This window comes from Falco rusticolus, chromosome 2 (assembly GCF_015220075.1).
Source record: "Falco rusticolus isolate bFalRus1 chromosome 2, bFalRus1.pri, whole genome shotgun sequence".
NCBI lineage: Eukaryota > Metazoa > Chordata > Aves > Falconiformes > Falconidae > Falco > Falco rusticolus.
Window position 1 is genome coordinate 80,252,082 of NC_051188.1, and position 27,369 is coordinate 80,279,450.

The following is a 27,369-nucleotide window of genomic DNA, read 5'->3' on the forward strand; positions in this document are numbered from 1 at the left end:
GCCACGGCGCCCGCCCCGTGATGACGGCAAAGGCGGGCGACAGGGGTGCCGGTGACGCCATCAGGCGGCGCCCAGCTCTCCGCAGCGCGGCGCGGCCGGGACGGGCCCGGCCGGGACGGGGACGGGGACAGGCCATGGCTCCTGCCGCCGTGCAGCCGCCTGAGATCCAGTTCGCGCAGCGGCTGGCCGCCAACGAGAAGCGCATCCGGGACCGCGCCCTGAAGAAGCTGCGGGGGTACATCAGCGTCCGCACCCAGCGCACGGCCGGTAGGGCGCGGGGCGGCGTGGCCCGGGACGGGGGCGGGGGGCCGGTGGGGGCGGGGGGCCGGTGGGGGCGGGGGGCCGGCCGGGGCCCAGCGGTGCGGCGCGGGTGGAGCGGGGGGCCGGCAGCTGGCGGCGGTGGGAAGCACGTGTGGCGGGGAGCCGGGGCCGCCCCCTTCCCCGGCCGGGGCCGCCACCTGTGGGTCTTCTGGGTTTTTTTTTTTTATTTATCTATTTTATTTCCTTTTGGGTATTTTTTTCTTATTCTTTCTTTTTGTTTTGCTTTTTTTGGATTGTTTTTAGTTTTTTACTTTTACGCACATATTTCATCAGAGGAAGTATTTGCCTCGGTGATACCGCGAGGGCCGAGCACGCCGTGAGGGAGCAGAGGCCCGTTCGGGTCCGATCCTTGCCCATGGGTTTCCCCGCGGGCAGGCCGGGGCACCGCACCGCCGCCGGGGGCTGGAGGGCTCGGGGAGGATCTGCCTGGTCCGGGGGGTGCAGGGGCCTGGCTGGCAGCAGTAGCGTGGCCGGGATGGAAGCAGTGTAGCTCGCAGGCTCTTATTCCTAGGAAGAGGACAGAAATCCCGACAGATCCCGACTGAGCTCAGCCCAGTATACGGAGCATATAGTTTTATTTTCTGCTGTGCTGCCTAGTGAAGTGGTGGCTGCCTGTTTCCATGACTGATACTCAGGAGCATCGGAGGAAAGCTCAGGAGTGCTTCAGCACTTGTATAATTGCAGTCGATTCTGTTACTCATTCAGATTATCTGGGTTACCTGTTACCTCCACATTCATAGTATCAAAAGCATTTTTCCAACAACATTTGTTGTCCTACTTGGGAGCTGTGTACTGCCACCTTAGAATCAAGGGAAGGAGACTGGTCATGAGCATTTGCCGAACACTGTGTCTAACCTAGTAAACCTTCCCATAGCATTTGGGAAACTGGTACGGAGGTTTATGCATACACACTCATTCGGCTTTGAGGAAGCCAGCCTAGACCTGGCACCCCAGGAGCTAAACTGAAACTGGAATACTGGTTGACCCAGAGATAATTCCTTGAAAAGACTCTGGGGAATAGATGTTGTTTCTTCATTTTACTCTCTTTCCTTTCTGCATAGTATTTGACCCATTAATGCATTTGACGGGGGAAGAGCATGTAAGAACAGCCTTACACGGTCAGGCTAGAGAGCCAAATAGCCCACCGTCCCATTTCTGACAGTTACCGTAGGTGTAAGGGTTGCCTGGGGATTAGTAAGAGCAAGCAAGTGTACACTGTATTCCTCCCAAGTACCATCTGAACCTCCAACTATTTTGAACTCTGGAGGCTTCCTAAGCTGCACATGGTTTCTCTTGTGTTCAGTAGTGCTTTGTGCAGCTTGCTGCAAAGTGCATATTCCTTTAAGTTTATGGAAGTATCCAGATAGAGAGGAGTGCCCTAACTGAGAGAGAAGGTTGGAGGTTAAGCTAATGCCATAAGATAAGATATTAGGAATCCCACCCCCCCTGCCCTGGGCAATTGTCACTTGGGATGTGAACCTTCTGCGTGTCAGTCAGCCCACCATGAAATGCAAATGAGTCAGAAACAAGGGTGACTTAATTTCCAGACCACCTAGATTTACTTACTGCTATGTACTATTCAAGGTGGTAATATTAAAACAGAGGTTAAATTTTTTTGACTTGGAGAGAAAGCATTTTATTCAGGAGTTATTTATTAATTAGCAGTCTTATATCCATCCAGCATTCTGAGGGAGATGAGGTTTACACATTAGACAACCCAGCTAGATACCCTAATTTGAGCAGCTGAGAACATGCTAACTTTGGAAAGGTGTGGTGGAGTTTACCTGACGTTCACCTCAGTCACAACTTTCATAGGTAGACGGAACTGCTCCGTATGATCTGTGCTAAGGCTGAATTATGGATCGTGCTGGGGAAACTTCTTCAAAGAGCTAGAGCTCTTAATTTTCAACAAGAAGTTAAACGCTACATAAGGCATAGAACTACTGAAGTTGTCACGCGTGCAGATGAGCTTGAATGAGCACATTATTCCTTGGAAGTGGTCTTTTGGTTGTTTTTTTTGTTTTGTTTTTTGTGTGCAGGTTTTTTGTTAGCTACCTTGAAAGAGAAGAGCATGCTGTATTGGGCTGATAATAGGATATCTTTATAGAGACATTGGGAAATTAATTGGTGAAAGAATATTAAATAAAAGTAACTTTTAGTAGAAGATAAAAGATTGCTGTGTGGTTTCTTATCTGACAGAGCTGCACTTAACTTGGGCCTGGATCTGTAAGGGATTTATGTAATTTCCACGGAAATGTGGAATCTGGTCCTTGGAAATTATTTAGAATAGGAAAAATACCAACATTTTTAATGATAGCAATGTCAAAACAGCTAACTCCCAAATAAAAAAAGCTTAAAAGGCTTGCATTAAAGTAGTGTGCCTTCAGTGAGTGGTTCTAACAGTATTAATCCAAGCAACCCTGCTGTGCATAGGGAGAGAGTTACAATTCAGACCCTAAACCCAAAATATTTGTCAAGGTAGCTTGAAGGTAAAGGCGGCCTTCAGTTTTGCACACTGTAGTTGCTAATGCAATAGATTCAGGTTTTAAATTAACCTTGCTTGAATGATTATTATTTGCCAGCTGTGGATGGTGACAGCAGGGCACATGAAGTTGAAAAATGGAAAACACAATCTTGAAACAACTTTTTGAGTGACTAGGATAAGAAATTTACTCTAAAACCTTTTGATCAGGGTCAGGACTGCCTAGGACACTTTAAAAAGCCCTCCGTGTATGAAAAGCAACCCCATGGAAGTCTGTATTCCCTAGACAGGGAAGAACTCCTGAGCCATCTTTATAGGTTGCAGCTGACATCCCCTGGACATAAGCTTCAAGTCTGATGCCTCTGTAGAGTTAATGCTGTGTGTGAGGTTAATCCTGCTCCTTACTGCTACATATAATCTATATATAATAGCATATAATTCTGTTCAGAAATGTTATTAATTTTAATATTTCAATGATTATTAAATCAGTGATTTGTTTCATATTTAATCTTAACATTATTACCAAATCTAAGTTAAATTTATAACTAATGCTTAATATTACTAGATACATTTCTTCCTACATAGCATTTTGCGTATTTCCTTCACTCAGCAATACTCCCTTTCTTTTTAACCAAGCATGGCTGTAGGTGATTTAACTAACATGTTTACAATTTTTCGTCTGAGTGGAGAATGATGCAGTAGTGATAATTGCTTTCAAATTACTTGGTCCAAGGAGGAGATAATCAATTTACATCTAGTACTGGCTGTCAGGCTTTTTTGATTGGCAGACCCCTGAACATTTTTCAAAAGTGACAGTGATCTTTTTGGACGAAATTTGAGCTTACTGAAGTTGATTACCTTTTTGACGTGGTTTTTCTTGAAATTACTTGAGAGTACTTAATAGGCCATAGTTTGAAAATAGCTGTAGTAGGTTATTGTAGCTACCTTGTAACAGTATACTGTTACATTTTTACTTCCCAGAAATGTATTTGATGTCATGAATAATCCAGTTTTTAAAATGTTCTTGAGCAACTATTATTGACAGTAAAATTTTATTTTCCATGTAGTACTTTCCTTCTGTAGTATATGATTTTGATTATAATGTGAATTTTTATGGTCAATAGCAAAAATATTCTTTGCTGTTAAAATTCAGGCAATACAGTATCTTAAGGCTAACTGGAATAAAAGTATTTTCATTATAGTTTCTCAGGCTCTTTGATTATATATTTAAATATAGAAATAAGTGTGTTGACTGCTAGAAGTTTATTCTGTCAAAACAAGTCTCTAATAAGGAACAAAACTATTGATAAAGTGAGACTTTTATTTAAAAAAAAAAAAGACAAAAAAAAATTAAACAAACCCAAAAGCCATTTCAGTTATCTCTGAGGATTTGCACATCATCTCTCTTGCAAAATTAGATATGATGCCCTCATTAAAAATGTCTTTCAAACTTGGTGCTAAAAATATGCCCGAGGGTTTTATCAGAATTATCTTAGTATTCATCTTATCCCACCTGTGATTTCTTTGAAATCTTTGTTACTTTGCTACAAGGTAGAAGCTTACAGTGATGGAATCACTGAACTACACCAAGTTGCCTTCCAGTTAGTGTGCTTACAGTAGGAACCAATCTTTACCCAAGGGAATATAACAAAAACAAAGAAGAAAGCAGGGAACAGAGGGAACTGCGTGAAAATATTTTGGTGGAAATACGGGTCTTTTTCATTTTCATTCAGACTTCTTCTCTGTTCTAGGTGGCTTCAGCCAGGAAGAACTGCTAAAAATATGGAAGGGCTTGTTCTATTGTATGTGGATGCAGGATAAACCTTTGCTACAGGTATTGTAACTGGGTTTATATTTGCTTGAGAGGTTCTCTTCTAAAATACACTATAGGGACGTACTAATTTAGAATAGTGAAAATTACCTGATGAGTTGCTCACCTTTTTTTTTCTTCTGCTGCTGCCCATATACAGCAAGTGCAGGTGGGGTGACTGTAACTCAGTGGTACTCACCACATGAACAGAAGCCTAAATGGCACGTTTGGAGTCACCCTCTGAACAGCAGGTGTAGCCATTTACCTTCCAAAACCAGAACTGAAATATATACCATTATGAAGTTCATTAATCTGGTAGAACTAAAGCAGTAACAGCAAGTTCCCCTTAACTGCAACTACAACGTACTTGCAGTCTTTAGTTAGCCTAGTTTGAAAGTTTCACACATCCTTTTCTTTTGTTAGTTTGGTAGCACTTCCTCTACTACCAGATTTGTCTCTACTACTGACTTTTGTCAACTACTACCAGTTTGTCTCCCTACTCTCAAAAGACACCAGTTTTGGATTACCAGATCTTAGTAACCTCACTTAATCAGTTTTCAAATGACTTGTCTGTTTGCATGAACAAGGTTTATCTCACACAGAGTACAGAGAGCTCCACCTACAATTAAGGTATATGAAAACAGTACCCCTAAATTTTTACATCATTTGTTAATTCAAATACATGGTATATTTTTCCCCCTACTTTAATTTTGTCTGCTGTCAGAAAGATGATTTGTGCAGGGATCTGGTGAAACAAACAGAGGTTGATACCGTTGAATCTTCTCTTACAACTGACCTAATCCATGTGGAAGGATAACTGCAGTACTAAAGCAGCTGTTAAAAGAGTATTTTTCATTTTGAAAGATGTTTAATGATATTCATACTTCTTGCTGTTTTCTGATGGAATGTTCAGTGAGGAGACCAAGCTCTGAAATGTGCTATACTATTAACTTTTAGGAGGAACTTGCAGACAATATGTCACAGCTTATCCATGTGATTCAAAATACAGAGGCTCGTAAGTACTATTTCATTGTCTAATGTTTTGTAAGATACTTTCATCTTTGGTGATTTTGAGACCACTATTGTACAGAGACAGCCAGATACGGGTGCTGCTTTCGTTCTTTGCTTTGTGTCTAGCTGGTGTGTGTGATTGCATTAAGGGAAGCATGAGGTGCAGTTTGTTCTGGTTGTTGCAAGGGAAGAGTTGTATATCCAGCATGATAAAGGTGAGACTTTGCAGGATGGGGTAGCAAAGCAAACTTGTCCCCTTACTTTGCTATTCTGCATAGACTGACTTGTTCTGTGTATTTCCCACTCAAAATCAACCCTCTTTCGTGAGCTGTTAAGCACCTAGTATTCAAAATGCACATGAAATAAGAGTGCTCAGTCAATGCCAAAACTTGCATGGATAGAAATGAGTGCAGAATGGGTATTTTTCTCTTAACTTGTGCATATGTAACACAAAATAGATACAAAGCTGTCCCTGTAATTACACTTACCTTTAACAGTGTGCCTTTTCTTGTGTTGTCCTGAAGTTTGACTTGTCCTTGTACCCGTCTCAAGCATGTCTTCCCATAGCTCTATCCCTGTTGCTAGGCTGATCTCTAGGGAAATGCATCCCTTTCTCACGTTGAAGTGATTTCTTGAGATTCTTTTAGGTTAGCAAAATAAACTGTTGTGCCAGACATGCAGATATTTTTTCTTACTCTCTTACAGGACACCTGTTCATTCAGACATTTTGGCAAACTATGAACCGTGAGTGGATTGGGATAGACAGTCTGCGTCTTGATAAGTACTATATGGTAATACAAACTCCTCTGCAGATCTTTTCTTGCTGGGAAGCAGCTTTGTCTGCACATGCATTTATGTATGTTGTAAGAGAAGAGAAGTGACTGTCATCTTGATGCATCGCAAGAGACACTTGTTTTAAAGGCTTTCACTCACCACTGCAAATCTAAAAGCCGTTACGGTTTATGTCATGCTGCAAGTGCTTTCTTGTTTGCCTTCCTTTAGAACTTAGTAATGTTTCTCATTGGTTTCTGTATGGAATACAAATACTGTCTCAGAAGACACTGCATCAATATCAGTTACTTAGACCAGACTGTTTAAAGACTTCTGTGATTCTGTATAAAGTAGTTGTCACTAGAACCCCAACTTTCCATTGCTAAAGTACATTCAGCTACCAGAATTCTTTCTGTAGAAAACACTATATTAAAACAAATAGTAAAATCAATGAGAAAAGAATCTGAAAAGACCTGCCTTTGTAAAGAGGAAATTCACATTAGTCTTCTTTGAAATAAGTTAATTGCAGGCACATACACTGCTGGGTTTTGTTTCTAAATCCTAGCAGAAACAGTTATTTCAGTAAATGGAGTGTTTTGAGCCAGTTTAATGTAGCTGTTTTACATATGTCTGTCTCTTAGTGCAAGTTTTAAGTAAATAAGTTGTTACTGTTATCATCTGCCCTGTATTGTTGTCTCCATTTGAGCTGTGGGGTTTTTTTAGATTTGGCAGCACTTCATGAAGAGCTCAGGGTGATAGAGCAAGAGAAAGCTGTATAGTAGAGATGGTTGTGGAATTTTCTGGACTTAAGATATGAAAATAGTTCATTGTCTTTTGAGCTTCACAGCATCCTTCTGTTGCTTGAAATGATAGGTCTGTCAAAACATTCATATGAGGAAGCTTTCCACTTTATTGTGCTACAAAGAAGTTTATTAAGAAGTCTATTCATATTTCAGTCATAGTAACTCCTTTATCTGTTTCATGAAGAACATGTATAACAAATTTTGTATTTCGCAGCTAATGCGTAGGATTTTGAGGCAATCCTTTGAAGCGCTGAAAAGAAACGAATGGGATGAAAGGTAAACAGATTTCTGAATGTAGTTGCATCATGAAGAAGTTGCCCAATTTACTTTTATCTAATATGTTTTCAGTTTGTAGATCCTTCCTCTCCATAGGTGGTGCTGTCATGAAGTCTTAACACTCAGTCTTACTTGTTCTGAAGATCACTTATGATGTGTAGCTTAGAAAAAAGTTGTGTTATGCTTCATTAAGTTAAAAGCACACTGCAATCAGTAACTCACTTAAGCCATTTATTGTGTTTCACAGAAAAAGATTTGAGAAAGTAATTCATGTATGCTTATGCAAAACCTGAACATAGGAGTTTTTCATGTGGTATTCCAAGCAGTCATGAAATCTGAGGGATCCAGATTTTTCACGGAGTTTGCTAGATCTGACTGATTTAGTCAGGAGAGCTATCAATGGAGTGTGGAGGGATTAGACAGAGAGCCTGCATCCCAGAAAATTAAATTTTTGGGGGTTATGTTGTTTTTCTGATTGGCTGTGACTTTTGATTTTTATTTTTATTTTATTTTACTGTATTTAATCACAGTCTTTTGATAAGATGGAACTCCTTAATTGTAAACTAGCTTTCTGTTTGTTGTACACATCAGTGGTTTTGTTTGTATTTCTTCTATATTCTATTAAATGGGAAGTAAATGCAGTCATCTTGCTCTGTCTAGAGCTCTTGTGGCGCTTCTAAGCTTGCTTTGTGTTTAAACTGATGAAGAACTTTAAGTCTTTTAATTAAAAGCACTTGATAACCTAGTTAGGTTATCCTTTCTCCCTCTTGCCTTCTGAAATGTGGAATGCATATAGGCATATTTTTGTGGAAATAGGAAGGAATGCAAAGCTAAAGTACACCCCATTTCTTCTACCTTAATTTTGCATTGGGTGAATGCCCACAGGTTGAAGAGATGAAAATGTTTATTGACCAGAACAGAAAGTGTGTGAGGAGGTTTGATAAATCTGAACCCCTTCTTCCCCACACACATTCCCATGGCAGAGACATGGTCACCCAAACTGATGCCTGATGCGGTTTGTTATGGCTTTGGTCTCCTTTTTTCCAGCTTCACTGGAAGGATGGCCTGGAGGCTTTTCACCACCAGAGGAAGCAGCATGGGGGGAGACAATCATGATTCCTTTCTTTGCAGAGCAAGGGTGCTCAAGAGCTGCAATTCCCTCCTAGGTGTAGCCTAGAAGCTGCCTAGCATGTTTTCCGTTTATCTTTTCTTTTAAAATGCTTTTAGAAGAGAAGAGTATTAAAGTGAAACTGAAATAATCTTTGTGGGTTTGGAATGCTTTAAATTCTCTTTGGAACTGGAAATGTTTGTTATAAGCAAAATTGCAGGAGGCCCCACAGAACGTCAGGGGAGAACACATGGACTATACATAGCTTCACTTTCCTGAAAGATGATGAGGATAGGCAGAAAAAAAAAGGAAAAGAAGTCCCAAGTGCCGCTCAGATGCAGCAATGACAGCATGTCTCTTTGAGCCATGTCACTCCAGCAGTATTTGTTAGTACTCCAGAAGTCAGTAATTGAACAGAGCCACAGTCCTACATGTACACAGCTCAGTCACTTTTGGCTTGAGCTATTGGGATGGTAATTTTTTTATGCCTACCTTAGGCATTGATCTGTTCTTCAATGTTACCGTTTTGCTTTAAGGGACAGTGGATAACATAGTTTAATGAAGGCAAAATCTGCACAGTTGAAATGAGTTTGAGAAGGATCGGTATTAAATTTAAACCTTGGCTATGCACCAAAATGCAATTTGTCTCATAAAATGGAAGGGTATGAGGTGTTGTCCATCAAGGATAGATGAATGCGACAGCTGTGTCTTCAGAATGCCCTGCTCAAATGCCAGAATCCCTCCTCCTATCCATTAATCATATAGCATAATAAACTTGAGTCCAAATTAAGGTGTGAATTTTAAAACAGTGATTTTCACTGCAGCAAACTGCATTGAGTGGATTGTATGATGCCACAAAATCATCTAGACTGTAAGGACTTCTGATTATGGATGGATATTTTTAAAAAGTTTGCTTTAAAATGTGAAAATTGACCACTGGATTTATTTCTTGTGAGTGTTGGATAGCCATCTTAAAGAACAGATAAAACTGTGAATGGCTAGAGTTTGATTTCAAAGCAAATAGAACATGAGCAATTGGATGTGAATATATTGTTCTCTTTTATTTCTCTCTTTTCTTTTTTTCCCCCGCCAGTCTAATTGAACTATTCCTGCAGCTACTAATGAAGGAAGTTATGGACGCAAGCAGCAATGCTCCCACTGGGATAAAGTTACATTTCATTGATATCTATCTGGATGAATTGGCTAAAGTTGGTGCAGAGGAGGTTAGAAAATACTTTGTCATTTTCCTCCTGATTAATGTTAACTGTAGCATGCAGCATTTTAGAAGAAACAGAATTTTTAGATTATTTATGTTTTAACAGTTTTAAGTGTAATGTAGGAACGTTGAATAACCATGAAGAAAGTGACTTATTACAATTTGTGCTGGTACTTTTACTCATGGCTTGTTATAGACAGTGAGAATATAGTAGTTTCTCTCAAGTTCCTGAGTACTGCTATACTGCTCCAAACTGAGGTTGGAAATAGAAATAGAAAAGTTAAGACTATTCTCATTTGTTTGTTTCAACAGAAGGGAATTAACATATTTTCCCTTGTGTGAACATGTTTGCCAGTCTTTGCTTTTGCAAAAACTGATGTAAAACCTGCTCTTGGCTGATAGTATGACACCTAAATAGAGGAAGAAAGTGAGCTTTCAAAGTTATCTAATATTTGCTAATTGCTGGCTTCAAACCTTGTTGGCTGTCCATTGAGCAAATTTACCTTCTACATCCAGTTGTTTATTTTGCTGGTGAATCTGTCTTTCTCAGCTGTATGTTGCTATTTCAGTTGTCCTTAGTTTTGGTTGATTGTTACAGTGGTCGCTGTATTGGTTACAGTGATGCAGAGTTTTCCAGCAACTGAATGCATGTTCCTGCAGCTGTCACCACTGAACTTCTTCAGAAATACTTCAGAGTATTTCTTCTGTTACTCTACTAGGGTGAGGTGCCCGCTGCCCCACACCTCCTTCCAGACTTCTGCTCATTCACCTCCTCTTGTTTCTGACATCTGGATACGTCTTGCAATGGACAAAGCTGTCAGCAATTTTCCATTTGTATTCTTTGCAGTCAGTATTGAAAGCAATCCTGCCTGCGGTTTTTGTGGTTCTGGATTGTGAAGTGTGAGAGAGAAGGTGCTTGCACAAGTGACTGCACTTGGAGCCCAAATAATTTCTGCAGCTCCACAGGCAGAAAACTGTGACTAAGCCATTCACAGGAAGCATGGGGAATTAGTTCTCTAGACTATGTGTAATCACAGCTGATGCTCATAAATTTAATTTAGGGAAGGATTTTTATCTTTAGTACTACTAAAGTAGCTGACAGTGTTTTGGTCCAAGCAGTCCAGTTAAACCCAGGTCTTACTCACGTCTGCTACAGACCATCTTTGCGAAAGTTACTTGTTTTCTCTGCCTCATGTTTCCATATCTAAAATTAGAAGCTTTTTTATCTTTCTGTACTCGGTAGATGAAAGTCTGCAAAGCAGTCAACATTTTTATAATGCTTCCAGGAAATACCTGGAAGTTAGTGGTAGTAGTCATAACAAAAAGTCACTGGATACTCCTGTCAGTTGGAATTAGATAGTATGCTGAAAAACTCTGACTTAATTTCTTGAAGAAGATCCCCCTACACCAAATATTCAAGGAATTTGAGTGTACACATACAATATTTACTGTACTCATTTTTTTTCTTTCTAATCATACAGCTCACAGCAGACCAGAATCTCAAGTTCATTGAACCTTTCTGCAAAATTGCTGCCAAATCAAAGGAGTAAGTTTAATGAAAGGATAAATATTTTTTTAAGAATTAAGAAATTCTGCATATACCACTCCACATGGTAATAAATGGCTTGAAGAAGAGTCGTAGTATAACTTCAGAATGTAGAGAAAGGATATTTTACTAATGATGTGCACAGTCATTTGAAGAAAACTTGTATTCATCAGAGCTGTAGATAGTGTTTATGGATTTGTGAGAACTATATCAGGCTCTGTTGGTTTTGTCTGGTTATTAATTTTTTTTAAACGTGTATAGAACAGCTAAGCTAATTAGATCCTTTGTTGCTGCAGCGTAATATAGAGCAGCATATAAACACAGTGAAATTTAAGAGGAAAACACTGGTAGGACACTTGATTAAAGGGCTTCTGTTTAGGAAGTAACAGGTTCACTTTCCTCATCTGGAGAGCTAGATGCTTGTCCACTTTCTTACCCATGTTCCCTGTGCCCCTCAAATTTTCTTTTTTTTTTTTAATGTGAGAGGGGAAGGTGTGTATGCTTCTGCCTTTTGACTCTCATCCCTGCTGTCTTGTAACACAGTCGATGTGTGCTGCACGCCATAGCCACTGGTATCTTTGAGATCATTGTGGATCAGTCCCCCTACGCCATTGAGGATCTAATGAGAGAATTGGGTAGCAACAAAGATGAGGATGTGTCTGAAGAAGACAAACAGGAAAATGAAGAGGTGCTTAAAACCAAAGGTGAGGAGAAAGTTTTAAACTGCTTTGGTAACACTTTGTGGGATTTAAAAAATCTGTTTCTTAAAAATACATTTCTGCTCTGAACCAGTCAAACACATGTTCAAGGAGTTGTAAGGATAATTGTGCTTTCCTGTCTTCCCTTCAGATGTGCTTAAACAAAGTGACTCCATAAGAGCATGTCACAAAAATCACTGGTCTCTGTAAAATCAGGCAATACAGTTTTCTGCAACAGTGCTAGATGATAACCCAGTCTGGCTTTTGGCTTGGTTGTCCATAACATTTTTGAACAAGATGAGGTTTTGGCATTCTGTGGGCATTTTAAATTAAAAAAAAAGTAAAATAAATCTGAGCAGGAAGATTTTCAATCCAGGTGTACTCTGGTATAGAGGCAATTTTTTTTAAAAGGCACTCAGATAATGCCACAGTTGTGTATTGCATAATGGTGATGTAAAGTAGTTCAATCAGTCCAGGCTCACAAGATTGCATGAAGAAAAATACATCTGATCTTCTGTCAGAGTGATCAGAGTACCATGTGCTGTCACAGTTTGAGAAAGTGCTACAGGGTTCAACTGTTCTGTTAATGAAGCAACCATCTCAAGCTATGTCAAACAAACTAAACATTAATATTCAGTATTTTTTTTACAATAGCAGAAAGGTGTTTGTCGAGAAAATCAGTGCAGAGCTCTGAAAAAACAGAGGATGTTTCTGAAAATACTGATGATGGTATCGGGCCTGTTCTTCAGGTTTGTGGCTTGTTTGCTTTATTATTGATACTCACCCTTTGTTTTCTTTTTTCCCATCCCTTTCAGGAAGTACAGAAGTAAAGGGTATTAATCAGATAAGCATGTTACAAAATTTTAATCTCCTTCTGCTTTAATGTAAGGTGGTATTTAGTAATGCAGGGGTCCTCAAACTTTTTAAACAGGGGGCCGGCGCGCGGATGAAGTGGCAGGAGGTCACCTGCGGCTGCTTGGTTTCCCCCCCTAACCCCCGGCGCTGGGGGGTTCTGTAAATACCAGGGGCCATATTGAGGACCCTGGGGGCTTGTATCCGGCCCGCGGGCTGTAGTTTGAGGACCCCTGATGTAACGTGTACTCTGTGAACAGTTTATGAGAAAATAAATTCATGTTTCAATTCTGAATTCTTCATTCCTCTCTCCCATACCTTCTTTCTGTGCTCCTCCCTTCCTGTTTCAAGAGTTCAAAAGTGTATGGTAAAAGCCACACATCACTGTGGGTGGTGAAGCAATCAGCTTAGGTTTCATTGACAGTAAGACCAAAAGTAGTGGCCGATGGGATACGTGGGAGAGAGGGTAACATTGCAATCTGGGTTTTTTGTAGACCCACTTCCAGTGCAGTGAAGTGTTTTTGACAGTTTCACCCATCATGCATGCACATGCATGGTAGATACACTTCATGCATCTGTGGATTTTTAGCAAGAATTAGGATACGACATGCTTTAAATCTGATATTTACTTAAATATTTGTAGGAGTTTTGAAGTTGGTTGGCTTCTCTCTTGAGTAAGTATTAAGGTTAGGAATGTTTGAGAAAGTGATACTGAGTTCAACTGTTCTGTTAATGAAGCAACTGGCTGTAAGTCAGTATACATGTGAAGGGGGTGTAAATTTCAACAGAGAGAAAACACTTTGTGTTCAAAGGAGGTGGCTGTTTAAAGGATGTGTATGCTACTTGAAGTATTGGTAACACGAGTCACATTGGGTTCTCCTGCATTAATAAGCTAACTAAGAAAAGCTGTATAATGCTTTCCTCCAACAGTTTGATTATAAGGCTGTTGCTGACAAACTCTTTGAATTGGCGAGCAAGAAAAATACACCTTCCCTTAACCGAAAGCGTCTGTACAAGCTGGTCAAAAAGTGAGTTCTGTTGAAATACACCTTGCATGTGCCACTTTGTCCTAAACATCTTATGCTTTGCTTTTTCTCTACCCTCGCTTGTCCTGGTGACAATGTCACGAGAGCAGGCTTGTCTCACAGCCCCAGATAACACACATAAGGTGCCTGAAGCCTGTGTTACTGTTCATCATAGGTACAGAAAACTGCAGCTAGCTGAGGTGTGTCCGCACTCGGTGGATTTGTACTGCAGGATGTGACATTAGATTGTGCGATACGCAGGTTACAGATGTGGGAGAAGCATTACATTGGTGTTTTCTCAATACTTTCAGTGATTTGGTTTTGAGGTTTTGGATTTCTGAGGCAAATTTCTTCTGGAATTTCTTTGTAACTTCCTATGCAAAGTATGTTGTTCCTATTTTGACAAATCCGTAAGTACAGTGACAAGTGACGCTGTGCTGCTAGTGTAATTATTGGTACTAAACCAGTAATACTGTTTTGTTTTTCCTTCTCTCCTGCCCCACCTCCAGGTTCCAGGACTTAGCAGAAGGTAAGGACTGAGCAGCATACAGAGGCAGTAGTTTCTTTCCATTGAAGGATATATATTGTCCCTGTACAATGTATATTGCTTTTTTTTTTTTTTTTTTTTGTTAATATGTTATTCAAGAATACTGTTTTGGGTTGATTTTTTTAAATCTCATTAAGATACATTACGTGTTTTTGGTGAGATGGCCAAATCCCCTTCACAATTTGAGCAACCCTGTACTTTGTCCTTAAATGAAAGGAGATTATTTTTACTTAAACAAGTAGGAATCATTCCTATGATTTTCTTTCAGGTTGAGTGGGGAGCAAGGGGTTGATTTTCTTTCTGTGGGAGTTATGTTGTATATGAACAGCATAACTGTACATAGAAATAGAGCTGGGAGTTTTCAGATCCCTTATACTTCCTCCTCAACAGGAATCTTCCCCCAAGATTTTCCTGAAGATGTTTCTACAGATGAAGATGATGATGAATTCAGCAGGGGAAGGCGAAAGAAAAAAGCTGTCAAGCCATGGGAGAAAAACAATTTGGAAAAAGTGGAAGGTAAAGCAAGATCAACTTCTGGAAGAGAGACAGTCTGCAGTCGCTTGAGTATTTTGTCAAAGTATCAGATAAGCAGTTCTGAAGAAGGCAAACCTGTTGTTCAGGATATGCTGATTTGTATCATGTTGTGATGAAGGTTAAATGTGAGATTAAGGTCTCTTTGAAAGTGGTGGGAATTTTGTCACCAGTTGTGAGGCAAGCATCACCTCAAAAATTTCAGTCAAAAGCAGAACTGGAAGCAGTTGTATACATTGCTCCATTGAGCAGTTCCATTTACTGTAGGAAAACAGAAACATGTCAGCCTTCTTAAAATAGGATGACTGTTAGAATATAGGAGTTTGGGGGTATTTCTGGAAGGTGAAGAGAGTTACTGAGAACCAGGTGCAAGTATCTGTAGCATCATGGCTTATTGGCAAAAGCCCAGTCATACCCCAAAATATGTCACTGAACTACTGAACCCCTGAGTTGCCCTTCTGTTTGGCTTAATGGGTGGGTAATAATTTTTTATAGGAATATTGTTATACTAAATAGGGTTACCACAGCGAATGGCTTAGATATTAGCTGTGACAAGGCAAGATCAGCAAAATATTAGTTAGGCCAGGTGTCAGAGGACTGCAGCGTCCTGACCAGCTATAATAGTAAAGTTGTTGTGCTGACTGGTGGCAGGAAAATGGTATGCCTATTTTAAAAGACAAGAAAAAGAAAGAAAGAAAAAAAAACCACCAAAAAAAACCCATCAGAATTCAGTTGTAAGTACCTTTGTGTTTCACGTCTGTATTATATGGTATTCTTTTTGGAATGGATTTAGAGGATGAACAAGAGATGTCAAGTGTGAAAGAGGCATCAGGTTCCCAGAAGAGGAGAAAAAGGAAGAAGAGGGACAGCCCAAGTGCTGATTCTGGAGCAGCTAATGGAAATCGTGAGGAGGGAATAACTGAAACATCTGGATCTAATGTTTTTGGCCAGGAAAAGGTGCCAGAAAACAACAAGGAAAGGAAGAAAAAGAAATCGCTAGTAAATGAGGCAAATGAGACCACAAATGTAGCAGCTGACACCAGAGAAAATCACAGTATCTCTGCACAGAGCAGTCTGAATGATGCAGAACAGAGTAAAAAGAGTCAAGTGAAGAAAGTGAATCCAAAAGTGCAAAATGTTCTTGTAAAACCAGCATGTCAGAATGGACCAGCTAATGCCAGCGAGGCACAGGATGTCAGCCCATCTGTCACACCGTTAACTCTTAAGGTTGTGAAGAAGAAACAGAAGGTAGGGGCTGTCTTGGTGAATGGGAATACCCTTTTGCAGCAAACTGACGTGAAATCCAACAAGGAGGGCTTGCTGGGGACCCTGCCAGCAGATGCAGACTCTGAATCTGTGCCCTCCAGAAAGGTCAAATTGAAGACAAAGACAAAGCTGGTTGGTTTGGAAGAGATAAAAGCCTCCAGCCAGAAAGCAGCAAACTTGAAAAAGAAGAGAAAAGTAAAAGAGGTGCTAAACTCTGTTGAAGTCAATGGAGTTCTGGACACCGCATGCAAGAAAAGCAGGAAGGAGGTATGTATATCTCATTCTTTTCTCTGCCTTCTTGATGAGCTGCCAGGCTCCTTTTCAAATCTGGCTTTAGCTTTGAGTCTGGGGCTTGATGAGCAGGCTGTGTGCTAATGTCATCATGCATTGTCACCAAAAAAACTCAGTTCCCCAGAAATCCACATCCACCGCCATGGTCTTACGCCCTCGTGCGCAACAACACTAAAGCCTGTGCCAGCTACTTAGCTAAAAGAACTCATCTAGCTGAAACTTGGATTGTTGGGGTACGGGGTTGTCTTTTTTTTTTTGGGGGGGCGGGGGTGTCACTGGGTTAATTATTATTTTGCATTGGGTCTCTGGCTGAGCTTACAGCATGTTCACAGATGGCATATTTTGGCAAAAGGATGAGACTGGGAAGATGGAACTTCCCTTTTTCAGCAGCAGCAGCACACATTTAGATCAGTATAAGCTGCTTGTGCCCTCAGCAATTCCAATAGTGGCTTCTTTTGCTAGCTCATTTCTCCATCTTAAACAAATTGTTAGTGCTGTATGGGGAAAAAGCGAACAGAAAATATGACACTGTGACCTTCAATGTCATCAATGGCTGTATAATCACATTTATGAATGGTCCAGTTTCATACAAAGTCAATACCGTAGGGTTTTTACTAGGAAAGTCTAGTTGTAGTTGTCTTCAAAAATGTGTGTCTTGCAGTTTGGGAACAAGCTAACTTTTCTACCCTTTACCTCCCATATCCATTTTCTTCTTGGCAACAAATAGAATAGGGTTGATTTTGCTCAGCAGTTTGGGAGTTGAGAAGCATTTTGCACTGTGTATTTTTGGTGGCGTGGCTAAGAGAAGAGAGTGCAAGGGTTCTTCCCTCTCCTGCCACTGAAATGCTTTTAACTGCTCATTTCTTGTGTGTGTATTCATCCTAACACATTAAGGGGTTCCATTATATTCTTGGAAGTCTTGCTGACAGTCTCACTTTGGTGGAAAGAAAATTCAGAAAGCATAAATGATATTCAGAGTACAAAACAACTCCGTGTTCCTCTGACTAAAAAGTGCATGTTACCTATCAACTCGCCTCTGTTTGACTTATCATACAGTTTTAAACTTAAGTAGTGCAGCCTAGTATATGAACTTGATATAACTACTCAGTCCTTCAATGGAGAAAAAAATGCATTTTGAAACATTGATTAAATAGTATTAAAATAACTTTGATATTTTAAAATTTTTGATGATAAAGTACTGAGAGGGAAGAACCAAAACATTTCTCTCTCCCCAGTATGCAAGCTGCATTTTTCTCACTGCAGGGCTTCCAAAGTGGGAACTGTTGGCTTTTTCTCCTCTTACCTAAATCCGACATGTTGCATACCTCATCTTTCTTTCTCTATAAAAGCTTGGCTTCTAAGAAAATATTATAAGGTTCAAAGATCTGTGATAGGTTTGAGATGAAGTTCCTGCAGGTTTCATGGAAATTAGTTTTTGGCACAAATTAGTGTAGCCACTGAAGGAAAGACAGCAACATGGCCTCAGCACTTGCCTGTTGGCTGGCTGGCCAGTCAGTGCATGGGCTAGTGGGCCACTCTTGCCATATATAATTCTGAAGAAACTACAGCATTTGCTGGTCCTTGCCTGATCCAGGTAGCTGTGTGTGTATGTGTGTGTTGAGTGGCAGCAGGGGGACAGAGGCAAGGAGAGAAATTTGGGAGTTGAGTCAGGAGGAGAATGATAATGTTGGTATAAGAAAAAAAGAGGGCAAGGTAAAGCTAAAATGTACTAATGTGGAGGAAATTAGGCTTTGCTGATTTTGTTTTCATTGCTTGAGAAATAATATGTTTTATTTCCTGGGTTTAGTTATGTAATACTGGTCCTGTGCCCAGAAATCGTGAGGGGCGTGCTTGGATTCTTGATTTTAAAGGCAACACACACCTCCAAAGAATTGGCTTCAAATGTCAAGGGGGAGAAGGGGAAAACCCAAACAAGTTCAGCATTATTTCTCAGTTGTCTCCAGAATTCAGAAAGAAACGACTTACGCTTTTTCGCTTTATTTAAAGCAGAAGTGATTTTCAAATTGAAAGAAGCCATATCCCCTGGATATTTTCCACAGCGCGGCTGCAGACTGCTCGCCAAATTTCACATCTGTATGTTGACGTGAAGCATAGCTGATCTTCCCCTGACAGTAGCCCACAGATATCTGGGGCCCCTAGACAACAGGTTGGAAAGCTCTGGTGTTTTGCATTTCATTAGTGGCACTGCCAGCACAGGTCCTAAGAATTGCCTTATGCTGGAGGAAAGGATTGCTTTAAATGGCAATCCTCAGTGTGAATGTGAGGTAGCAAACTAGTGGCAATGTGCAATAGCTGGCTTTCTGAGAGTGTAGACAGGTTTCATACTCCACTTTTTTTTCCTCCATCTAGCGTAAAGCTGGGTTTGTTCATTAGTTGCGTATCTTAATGTGTCCAGAGGTACCACAGAAGAGTTTTTGCTTAAGGGCAAGGAACAAAAAAATCATCAATTGTGTGCAGGAGAGCTGGGTCGGTTGTAAGGCAGCCTTATGCACATGAAGAAGACACATTTGTTTGCAGTCTGACGAGACAGGCAAGTGTTCCTTCTTTGCTTTGCAATGACCTTCCTATTTCTGCACAGAGCTTGCCTTCAACTGCTGTTTTCAGTCATACTAACTGCAAAATTAACTCCTGAGAGGTAACCGTGACACTTAGATTTTATGAGTATCAACTAGCACTCTCTCAGCTGTGACGATATTTACAGAAGCCACCTATGATAAGCTCTGAGCACTGATCACTCTACTAGGTATAGTTAAGTATAGTACTTCTGCACTGAGAGCAATTTTTTCTTTCCTTCCTTTATAGGAAAGCAGTGCTGCTCTATCATCATTAAAGAAAAAGAAAGCAAAACCAGGAAATGATTTTGTAAAATTTGAAAAACTAACTCTACCAAAGCCGGTATTCTTCAGGAAAGCCAGAAGCGCCATCTCCTCCACCAGGGCATCCAATCAGGTAATGGGGTCTCACCTTCTCCCTGAGTCTGGGCACAGGTCTCTTCCCAAGCTGCCTGCCCCAGCAAAGAGCATGACCCACTCATGCTGTCTTTTCCACCCTGCATTAGTCTTCTCATGTGGACAGATAAAACTGGAAATGCTGTTGCGTTTCCTTGTAGGCAGTCACACATGGCTCCAGAGTTTCAGAAAATGAGTTGTATGCATCTTAAAATCTCTTCTTCCCTCGTCCCCACCCCGCTTTCAAAAATGCCCTCTTGTTGAAAGGACACCATTCTGAACCTGCTTATTTTGCAAGAAAGCAAAAGCATAAGCTGACTTTCAGTCTTGCTAAGGACCTGGAGCATCCATTTCTTCCCATTTGTGGAGGGTGGCAACAGTACAGGGCTTCTAAAGACTGCCCTCTTTTTCACAATACACATATAACAAGCCGTCTTTGCACTTTGAGGCCTGACTGCAGTGGGGCCAGTGTATTTAATATACAAATATCTTCTTGTGTGTTGTTGAATTATGTAATGACATTAAGGAGAGCATGTGATTTCTCTACAAATGAAATACATTTGCTTTTGGCTAGAAAAACTGCTGTCTTAGCAGGGGTCAGTGCTAGAGGACTGGGAGTGTTCTAAATCAAATGAAGGAAGGTGCTTTGCATTGGTTTTGATGGGATGCAGGTAAGGTAAAAGATCGCATAGCATTGCCTCAGAAATCTTATTTTACTTCATGTCTTTATTTTGTTTTATAGCTGAACCAGCTACAGTCATCAAGCTCCAAAAAAGTCACGTTTGGCTTGAATAAAAACATGACTGCTGGTGAGTCTAATACATCTGTGTGTCTCCACAATTTCTCTTGTAGTCAAGGAAGGGGGAAGCTGTATGCACTCATCCACACCTATACACTTTGCCTCTCTAGAACAGGATGATTGTGATCCTTTTTTTTATCTCAGTGTTTGCATATACTTTATAAACCATCCTCAAGTTCCTGTCCAGAGGAGGTGGTAAGGTTCAGGACATTTGGCCCGACAGCTAGACTTGCACTGATTCCAGGGTGCTGTTTCACTGACTTGCAGAAGGAGCCTTATGGGTAGAAAACAGTGCAGCAGAGCAAGACTCACCTTCCTGAGCTGCCTGTTCTGCAGGACACCTCTTAGGGAAAAGTGCACTTCACAGTCTTCATTGCTCACTTCTGTTTCCCAGGACAAAGGTGCTGATATGCTGATGAGCTCAGGGTGTATAATAGCAAAGTTTCAGTTTTATCTTGGCTACCTGTGGTTTATTAATGGTAATGAGTAGATAAATGTTACTTCCCTTTTGGATACCCCGTATAAGCAGCAGTGGTTTTCCCTGTTAAATAAACTTCTTCCTCCATAGCATGGAAGTTTATTCCATGTATTCATTTGGCTAATTTTTTTTAACTCTCTGAGTTGTGCTATAGGCTAAATTCAAATTCAGAACAGTGTGTTTAGACACATGTCTTTATGTTAATGTAACACAACTGCACAAAGAGAAAAGAAAAAGTCTACCTGTTGGCAGAAGGGATAACCAAGAGACTCTAGAGCAGTGCTGTTTAACAGTCAGAGCAGAGACACTTCTTACCCACTGTCATCTTTTAAACTGAAGTGTGGTGTTCTTCGGGACAGCTGGACCACTTATTTCAGAGGAGTAGGCCCAGAGTCTCTGGTGGTCTGTGAAACCATGGAGAATGGTTCACAGCCTCTCTGTGGACTGAGCAGACCCCGGTCTCAAAGACTCTGCTAAGAGATGTGCTTCACCACCATCTCCTTTTTTTCCATAGTCTTAGGTTTCTGATCCTTAGTGAAGGACTTGAGGATCTGAGGCAGACTTCCAGGGTTGGGCAGTTCAGCAACCGATTGTCAGGCCCAGTTGTTCCAGGAGTTGTGTTGCTTTTAACTTGTTTGCTTGTTTTTCAACAGAGTTTAAAAAGAATGACAAAAGTATATTAGTGAGCCCAGAAGGACCCTCCCGTGTGGCTTTCAATCCTGAACAGAAACCCCGTCATGGGGTGCTGAAGTCACCCAGTGGCACCCCAGCAGGAGAGCCTCAAACGAAGAAACCTTATACTCTATCAGCTAAGAAGAGACCAACTGCTATGAACTTCTTTTAAACCAACAGATGTGGCCTACTTTTGTACAGGACATTTTGCTAACCTAGAATGTTCTCTGGAGGTATTTTGGAACTTCTTTATTTTTTTAAGTTAATACAAATTGTATATACAAAATTCTGACTGACCTAGGTCATCGCTATTTTGACACCACTTCATCTGTATCTTGAAATACTTGTTTTGTCTATTTACAGAAAAGAAACAAAATTCAATCTCTGCTCAGGTTTGGTCTATAAAAAGTATGGTCTCTGCCCATGTTATTCCCAAGAGACTTGTTCATTTAATTAAGGAATGTTCAGCGTTTGATTGTTCCGGTGATTTTTTTTTTTTTTTTGAGGTTAAAGAAAACTTGGACTTCATGATATTAAACTGGTTTTAATTGCGGGGCTTAAAATGGAAAAAAACAATGTAGACTTTAAACCTACTCATTGCTCATAAATTTTTTAAGTTTACCCCATCGGTTTTCATGTGTGACCTTGGCATTCTGTTAATTCTTCTTCTGGAAGTAATGGTTACCTCGTGTCTCTGTTTAGTAACAGCTGGGCTTGGGTAGCTTTACAGATAGGAAGCAAGCTTTCCCTGGGGTAAGAGACGCCTAGCTGCTCAAGTGGTCACTGTTGCACATAAACCTTCACAGCTGGTTGCCTGCTGAGTTGGGAATAGTCACCACGTTATTTTCAGTAACGCAAGTGCCAAAGCTGGTTCACACTTGTCATATTGTAAGTGGGCTTCTCTTTACTGTACCTGAAGTAATGCTCTTGCAAGAGAAATCTTTGATATTTCCAGGTCTTCCCCCCACCCCACTGCTGTCTTTCCTGAAGCTCTGAGAAGACTTTCGTTTTCTACTTTAGCAGTTGGTGTCACCACATGTTACCAGAACTCAGATTCATTCAGTGAATGAACCTCTGATTGTACTTAAGTGAGCTAGATCGGTGTAGTGCATCTTTGGTTAGGACACACATCTCTCTAAAAGCTTTGGTGCCTCTCAGTACAGGGTAAAACTTTACAGCCCAGGCAGCTTGATTTTGGCTTTGATGTAGAACCAGAATAATTCTTTCTGCAGCATTTCCTTGCGTTAAGTTTTTTGGATATTTTATGGCTACTCTGCATGTTTTGGTTTTTCTAAAGAATGAAGTGTATTTCTGTGAGAGACCATTAAAGTATTCTGAGGGGGAACTGTGAGGAAGGGGAGAGCAAGTGAAAATAAAAACTTGTTTTATACTGTTGGAAGATTTGAAATCTTTCTTTGGAAGTTTTGCTTTTACAAATGAGGCAAAGGCTTTGCAGCAGATCTCTATGTTAGAGCTCAGCTTCAAAGTAAAACCTGGTGCCAGAGCAAAGCTGTTCATGAAGCTTCCCACCAGTTACTTCGGTAATCCTATAAGAGAGAGGGTAGGCCCGCTTCACTATCTTGTCTTGTGATAACTGGTAAACATTTAGCTACTTCAGCCAACAAAATTAAATTTTGTGATATGATATATTTGCATACCTCAATACTGTTTTTTACCAGTTTTTGATGCTGGCTGTCCTCTGCCAGATTACTCCTTGTAAGCAACTGGATTGAAACTGCTTCTTTGTAGCTCATCTAGAATTTCTTCAAAATACTTGTGTACTTGCAGATTGCTGGTTGGTCTCAGTTGCTCAGTTCTAATCTGTGCCCATTCTTGCACTAAGTTTGTGACAGTTCACAGTTTGTGGTACTGCCAGAAAGTCATTTTGCTCTTGTCTTTTCTCATTTAAAGTGAAGGACTGAATTTCATTTGGTTTTGTTTCAGTTTGTATTGGTTTGACTGATCAGTAAAGAACTCTGGAGAATACATCTGATAAAATTAATAATACTTGCTGTTTGAGCAATTATTGTTCTTTTATATTTTAAAAAAACTCATTGTATATTAGCATAATGCATTTTTTTGACAAGGTGATGGTAAGTAGGATTTAACAAAGTGTTTGATATGTTGTACTGTTTATCTTGTACTGTGGGTGAGAAGTCTCTTGTGGAATATGCATAAAAGCATTTGTATGTGCATGGTTGTTAATGCATTACGGTGAAGATGCCACATTCCTCCAAGGATGTAGATTAAAACAATCAGTAGGTAGATCTGGTGTGCACAGAAAAATCCAGAATCAGGACACATTGGGGTTTGGGTTTGGTTTTAATACATATAACTTATTATGGAAGTGTGTTTAAATTGTTGTCTGGATCTTTTTCTATTGGTTGGGGGATCCATTGAACCTGTTGCTTGTCCAAATATTTTGTTGCCCACAGTGCTAATGGAGAAGGCAGAAATGGCAGTCAAGTTGTTATCTAAGATTGTAGTGATGTGGTTGCTTGTTGGGATTCATGCTGTCATGTGAAAAGGGGGAGGAGAGCGGGGGAATCTTCTCAACCCCAGTGTTTGATCTGTCTGTTGGCAGCCCAGGAAAGCTGAGACCCTTGTGCCCGACCAGTCTGTCAGCGTCCCATTATAGGGACCCTTCACTGAACAGTCCCACTGGATCGGAGGGCAATTCAACTGCCTTGTTCAGGGAGACGCACCAATAGCATCAGGGGGACCCCTCAGTGGGTCTGCCCACTTTGTTTAAACGTGTTACCCGCTGCCAGCAGCGGTTAGTGCCCACACTAACAGTTTACGGAATTAACACTCTTTATTATAAAATCGTGACAAGTTAAGATTCGTGATTGTAGGTGACAGGGACTGTCTGCAAAAACAAGTTTGAAATTATACACTACCAAACTATATACAACCAAAACCTTAATTACTAATGACAGGTAGAATGAGTTAGTTATTTAGCATGCATAAGTCAAAGTTCTTACCCAAAAGGCATCCCTATAGGGGAAGAAGACGTGTTCAGGCCATTGACTGATCCCAGAAGTTAGGGTGGAATCTTCCCATCCCGTCTCCCCTCATCTGTCCATTTTTTGTACTTCATAGTACATTGCATATTCATTCATCATACACAGGATTGGTTACAAGTTTCTCTTCTAATGCAAAGTAGTACAGATCCTTAGCACTACTGAAGTTCTCTGTTAACTACGCATGCTCCTCAACTGGGGTTTTGCCCTTTTTCAGGGGGGTTGTTTGAGTTGAAGGTCATGATCTCCCACTACCACTATTATCTTTGTCCTATTTTCAACTAATTTTCTGTCGATGCCAGTGGATTGCAGCATCTTATCATCCTGTTTCCTCTTGTAGCCAGAACTTTCCCCACTTGAAGGCTTCTTTCTGTGTAACTGAGATAATGGTGTTCTTTTCACTATCTGTTCTCATGCTCCCCAAGGCTGACTCCCTTGATTACAAGTCCCTTCATTCATTAACAACTTTAGAGGGAGTCGGATTGACCTAGCTTTGTGAACACTGTATCAGAGTTGGGTAATCCAGGAGTTCAGACAACAATTCCTCCTGCCCTGGACTTATTTCAGTCCAGGACTAGTCCATTTCCATCACATTTAGGTGGAGCTTGAGCAACTCTAGTCATATACATTGTTGTTGCTAACTGGTATTGTGTGCCCAGTGAGGTGTAGTAGTACCTTGGAGGCAGGTAACTTTGGGAGGGAGGTGTGCGTTGGTATTACAATGAGATTATTTCATCTGAGGAAAGTAATTTCACCACAATGATTGGCTCAGCCATGGACATCTCATGGATCCTTTGCGTGACAACTGGCATGCAGCTTATCGGCTGTGTGGTGCCATCAAGTTCCCATTCCTGCAGGGAGCATGACAGAGCCTGGCCGCAAGGTCTCCACTCCGTTCCATCCTCCATCACTCCTATCAGTATGTGCTGAACTGGCAGGATGTGTTGCTTAGGGAACTGTGGTGACGTAGATTCCGTGCGTGCCAACCATCCTGAAGGCAATAGCTGTATTTTACCCTAAAAAGCTTTCCGTAATACTACACTTCTGTTAAGACTCAATTTTCCTCTAATTCCCCTCCTCAAGGTGATTCTCTTGCGCATGCATAATCATCTGTGCCATGAAACTGGTGGAATGTTTTGTAAATACACATATGTAATGTGTATTGTCTTCAGTGGTGTCTGGAATTTCATTCAGGATGACTTTACAAACAAAATGCAAGCACTGTCAGTGCAGTTTAATCAGTAGTGTTGGGTTAAATTGAATACATGAGCCAAAATATTTGGATAATGACAATTCCAATAAACATTTAAGAAAAAAAAAAAAGGTGGGTGGGGGCGTAGGGGAGGGAGAAAGAAATGTAACATCTGGGATATCCACTGAACCGACTGAACAGACACAATGGTACTCTAAGGAGAGATGTATCGATAGGAGAAGAGAATCTGATTTGGTGTTGCTTCGTAGGTTTTTTCATAGTGTTATTCCAACCCTATAGCTGCCAGTCACGTTCTGAGTCAAAGTAACGTAATGTGGCATACATTTTAAAGGACTGTATTTTGTAATGATTGTCTCTGCATTTTTGTTGTGAATCTGGTCAATTTTGTACTTCTCAAGTGCTAATAGTTTATAATTCTTTATAGCTTCAAGAGAACTCAAAAGCACAAAATAAATTCAGCAAGGCAAGTTGAAATTATATTTAAATTATGAAGTACGCAAGATCTTTTATAGTCCATCAAAGCTATGTGACTTGGAAAGCATCAGATGCCCTTTTTGTCATTTATTTCCTGTGCTTAGACTTAATTACAGGCAGAAAAAAAAAATCCATGTCTCATTTCATGTACATCTGCAACAGCTTTGTTAATACAAATACAGCGTCTAAGCATTACATCATTTAGTCTAGTCCAATAAACCATTCTTTTTTGTGGACATTGTATTTGGGGTAAATCTGTAAATTTGGGGGTGGAAATGGGAGGGTAGTATCCAGGCCGGCCACTTAAAAGTACAAAGGAAGCTGTTCTTGTATGCATGCATGTGCGCTCTCTCGCTCTCCCTCTTTCTTTATTGTATAAATAACCAAAACTGATGATGACCCAGACACATGTCAGAAGTGAGTAGGGTCATGATAGGATATGCCTGTTCATACACCTTGAGCTTCTGACCTTTGTAATTGGGCCTTAGAGTAGATACCAGGAGCTGAAAGATTGCTCGGGAGAAACAAGCAGATTATGCCGTCATTCCTTGACAATTAAAATCAGTAATTGAAATGATAATGTGGCAAGATGTGTATTTCAAAATTGTGTAACTGTGCAGTAACTTAACAGTAGGTATGAGATGGACACTCTAAAAGCTGTTTGCTTATTTATTAGCAGCAGCACACCATACATAGTTACATACATGCAAGAATCTTAGAGAGTACTGCGTTTCCACCTTGGGTACTGACAGGCCCTCCAACTGCATGGGATCAATAAAAAAAAAAATCAGTCATCTTTTCTTGACAGGCACAGACTTCTCAGAAATGCAAAAAACTTTATTCAGGCAAGGAAAAGCAACTTATCCACAGCAGTGGCACTAGTAAAATTGAAACGTAAATCCTCAGGTAAAATGAGATTTGCTTCAGAACAGGTTTCTAGATGGTAGTATGTATTGACAGTGTGGAAGACAATAGTGATAGCATTAAATTGCTGCATGTGCTTTTATTATACGTGGTGTCAGGTGGAAGTCCCCATTTGTGGTTTAGTCGTGGGGCTAAGATATGACTTACTGCAGTACCTTATATCACCTTCATGCTGTGTAGGATCTTGCTCACTGTGGTGGAATGCTGTATGGTGAAACCTATAGTGCCTGCCCTGAACGTGCTCCAAGGGACTGTTGTAAGAT

The 27,369-nt window shown here is 40.5% G+C and overlaps 1 protein-coding gene across 1 annotated transcript; it reads left to right on the plus strand.

Moving 5' to 3' along the window:
• On the plus strand, positions 1–26,418 carry RRP1B (ribosomal RNA processing 1B). The gene is made up of 16 exons (XM_037376698.1): positions 1–267; positions 4,555–4,637; positions 5,571–5,628; positions 6,330–6,415; positions 7,413–7,474; positions 9,676–9,805; positions 11,280–11,344; positions 11,888–12,048; positions 12,697–12,791; positions 13,825–13,922; positions 14,429–14,448; positions 14,857–14,982; positions 15,791–16,530; positions 19,378–19,524; positions 20,266–20,332; positions 21,454–26,418. The coding sequence occupies exons 1-16, from the start codon at positions 21–23 to the stop codon at positions 21,642–21,644; spliced, it is 2,376 nt and encodes a 791-aa protein (XP_037232595.1). The 5' UTR covers positions 1–20; the 3' UTR covers positions 21,645–26,418.
• Positions 26,419–27,369: the final 951 nt, after the last annotated feature.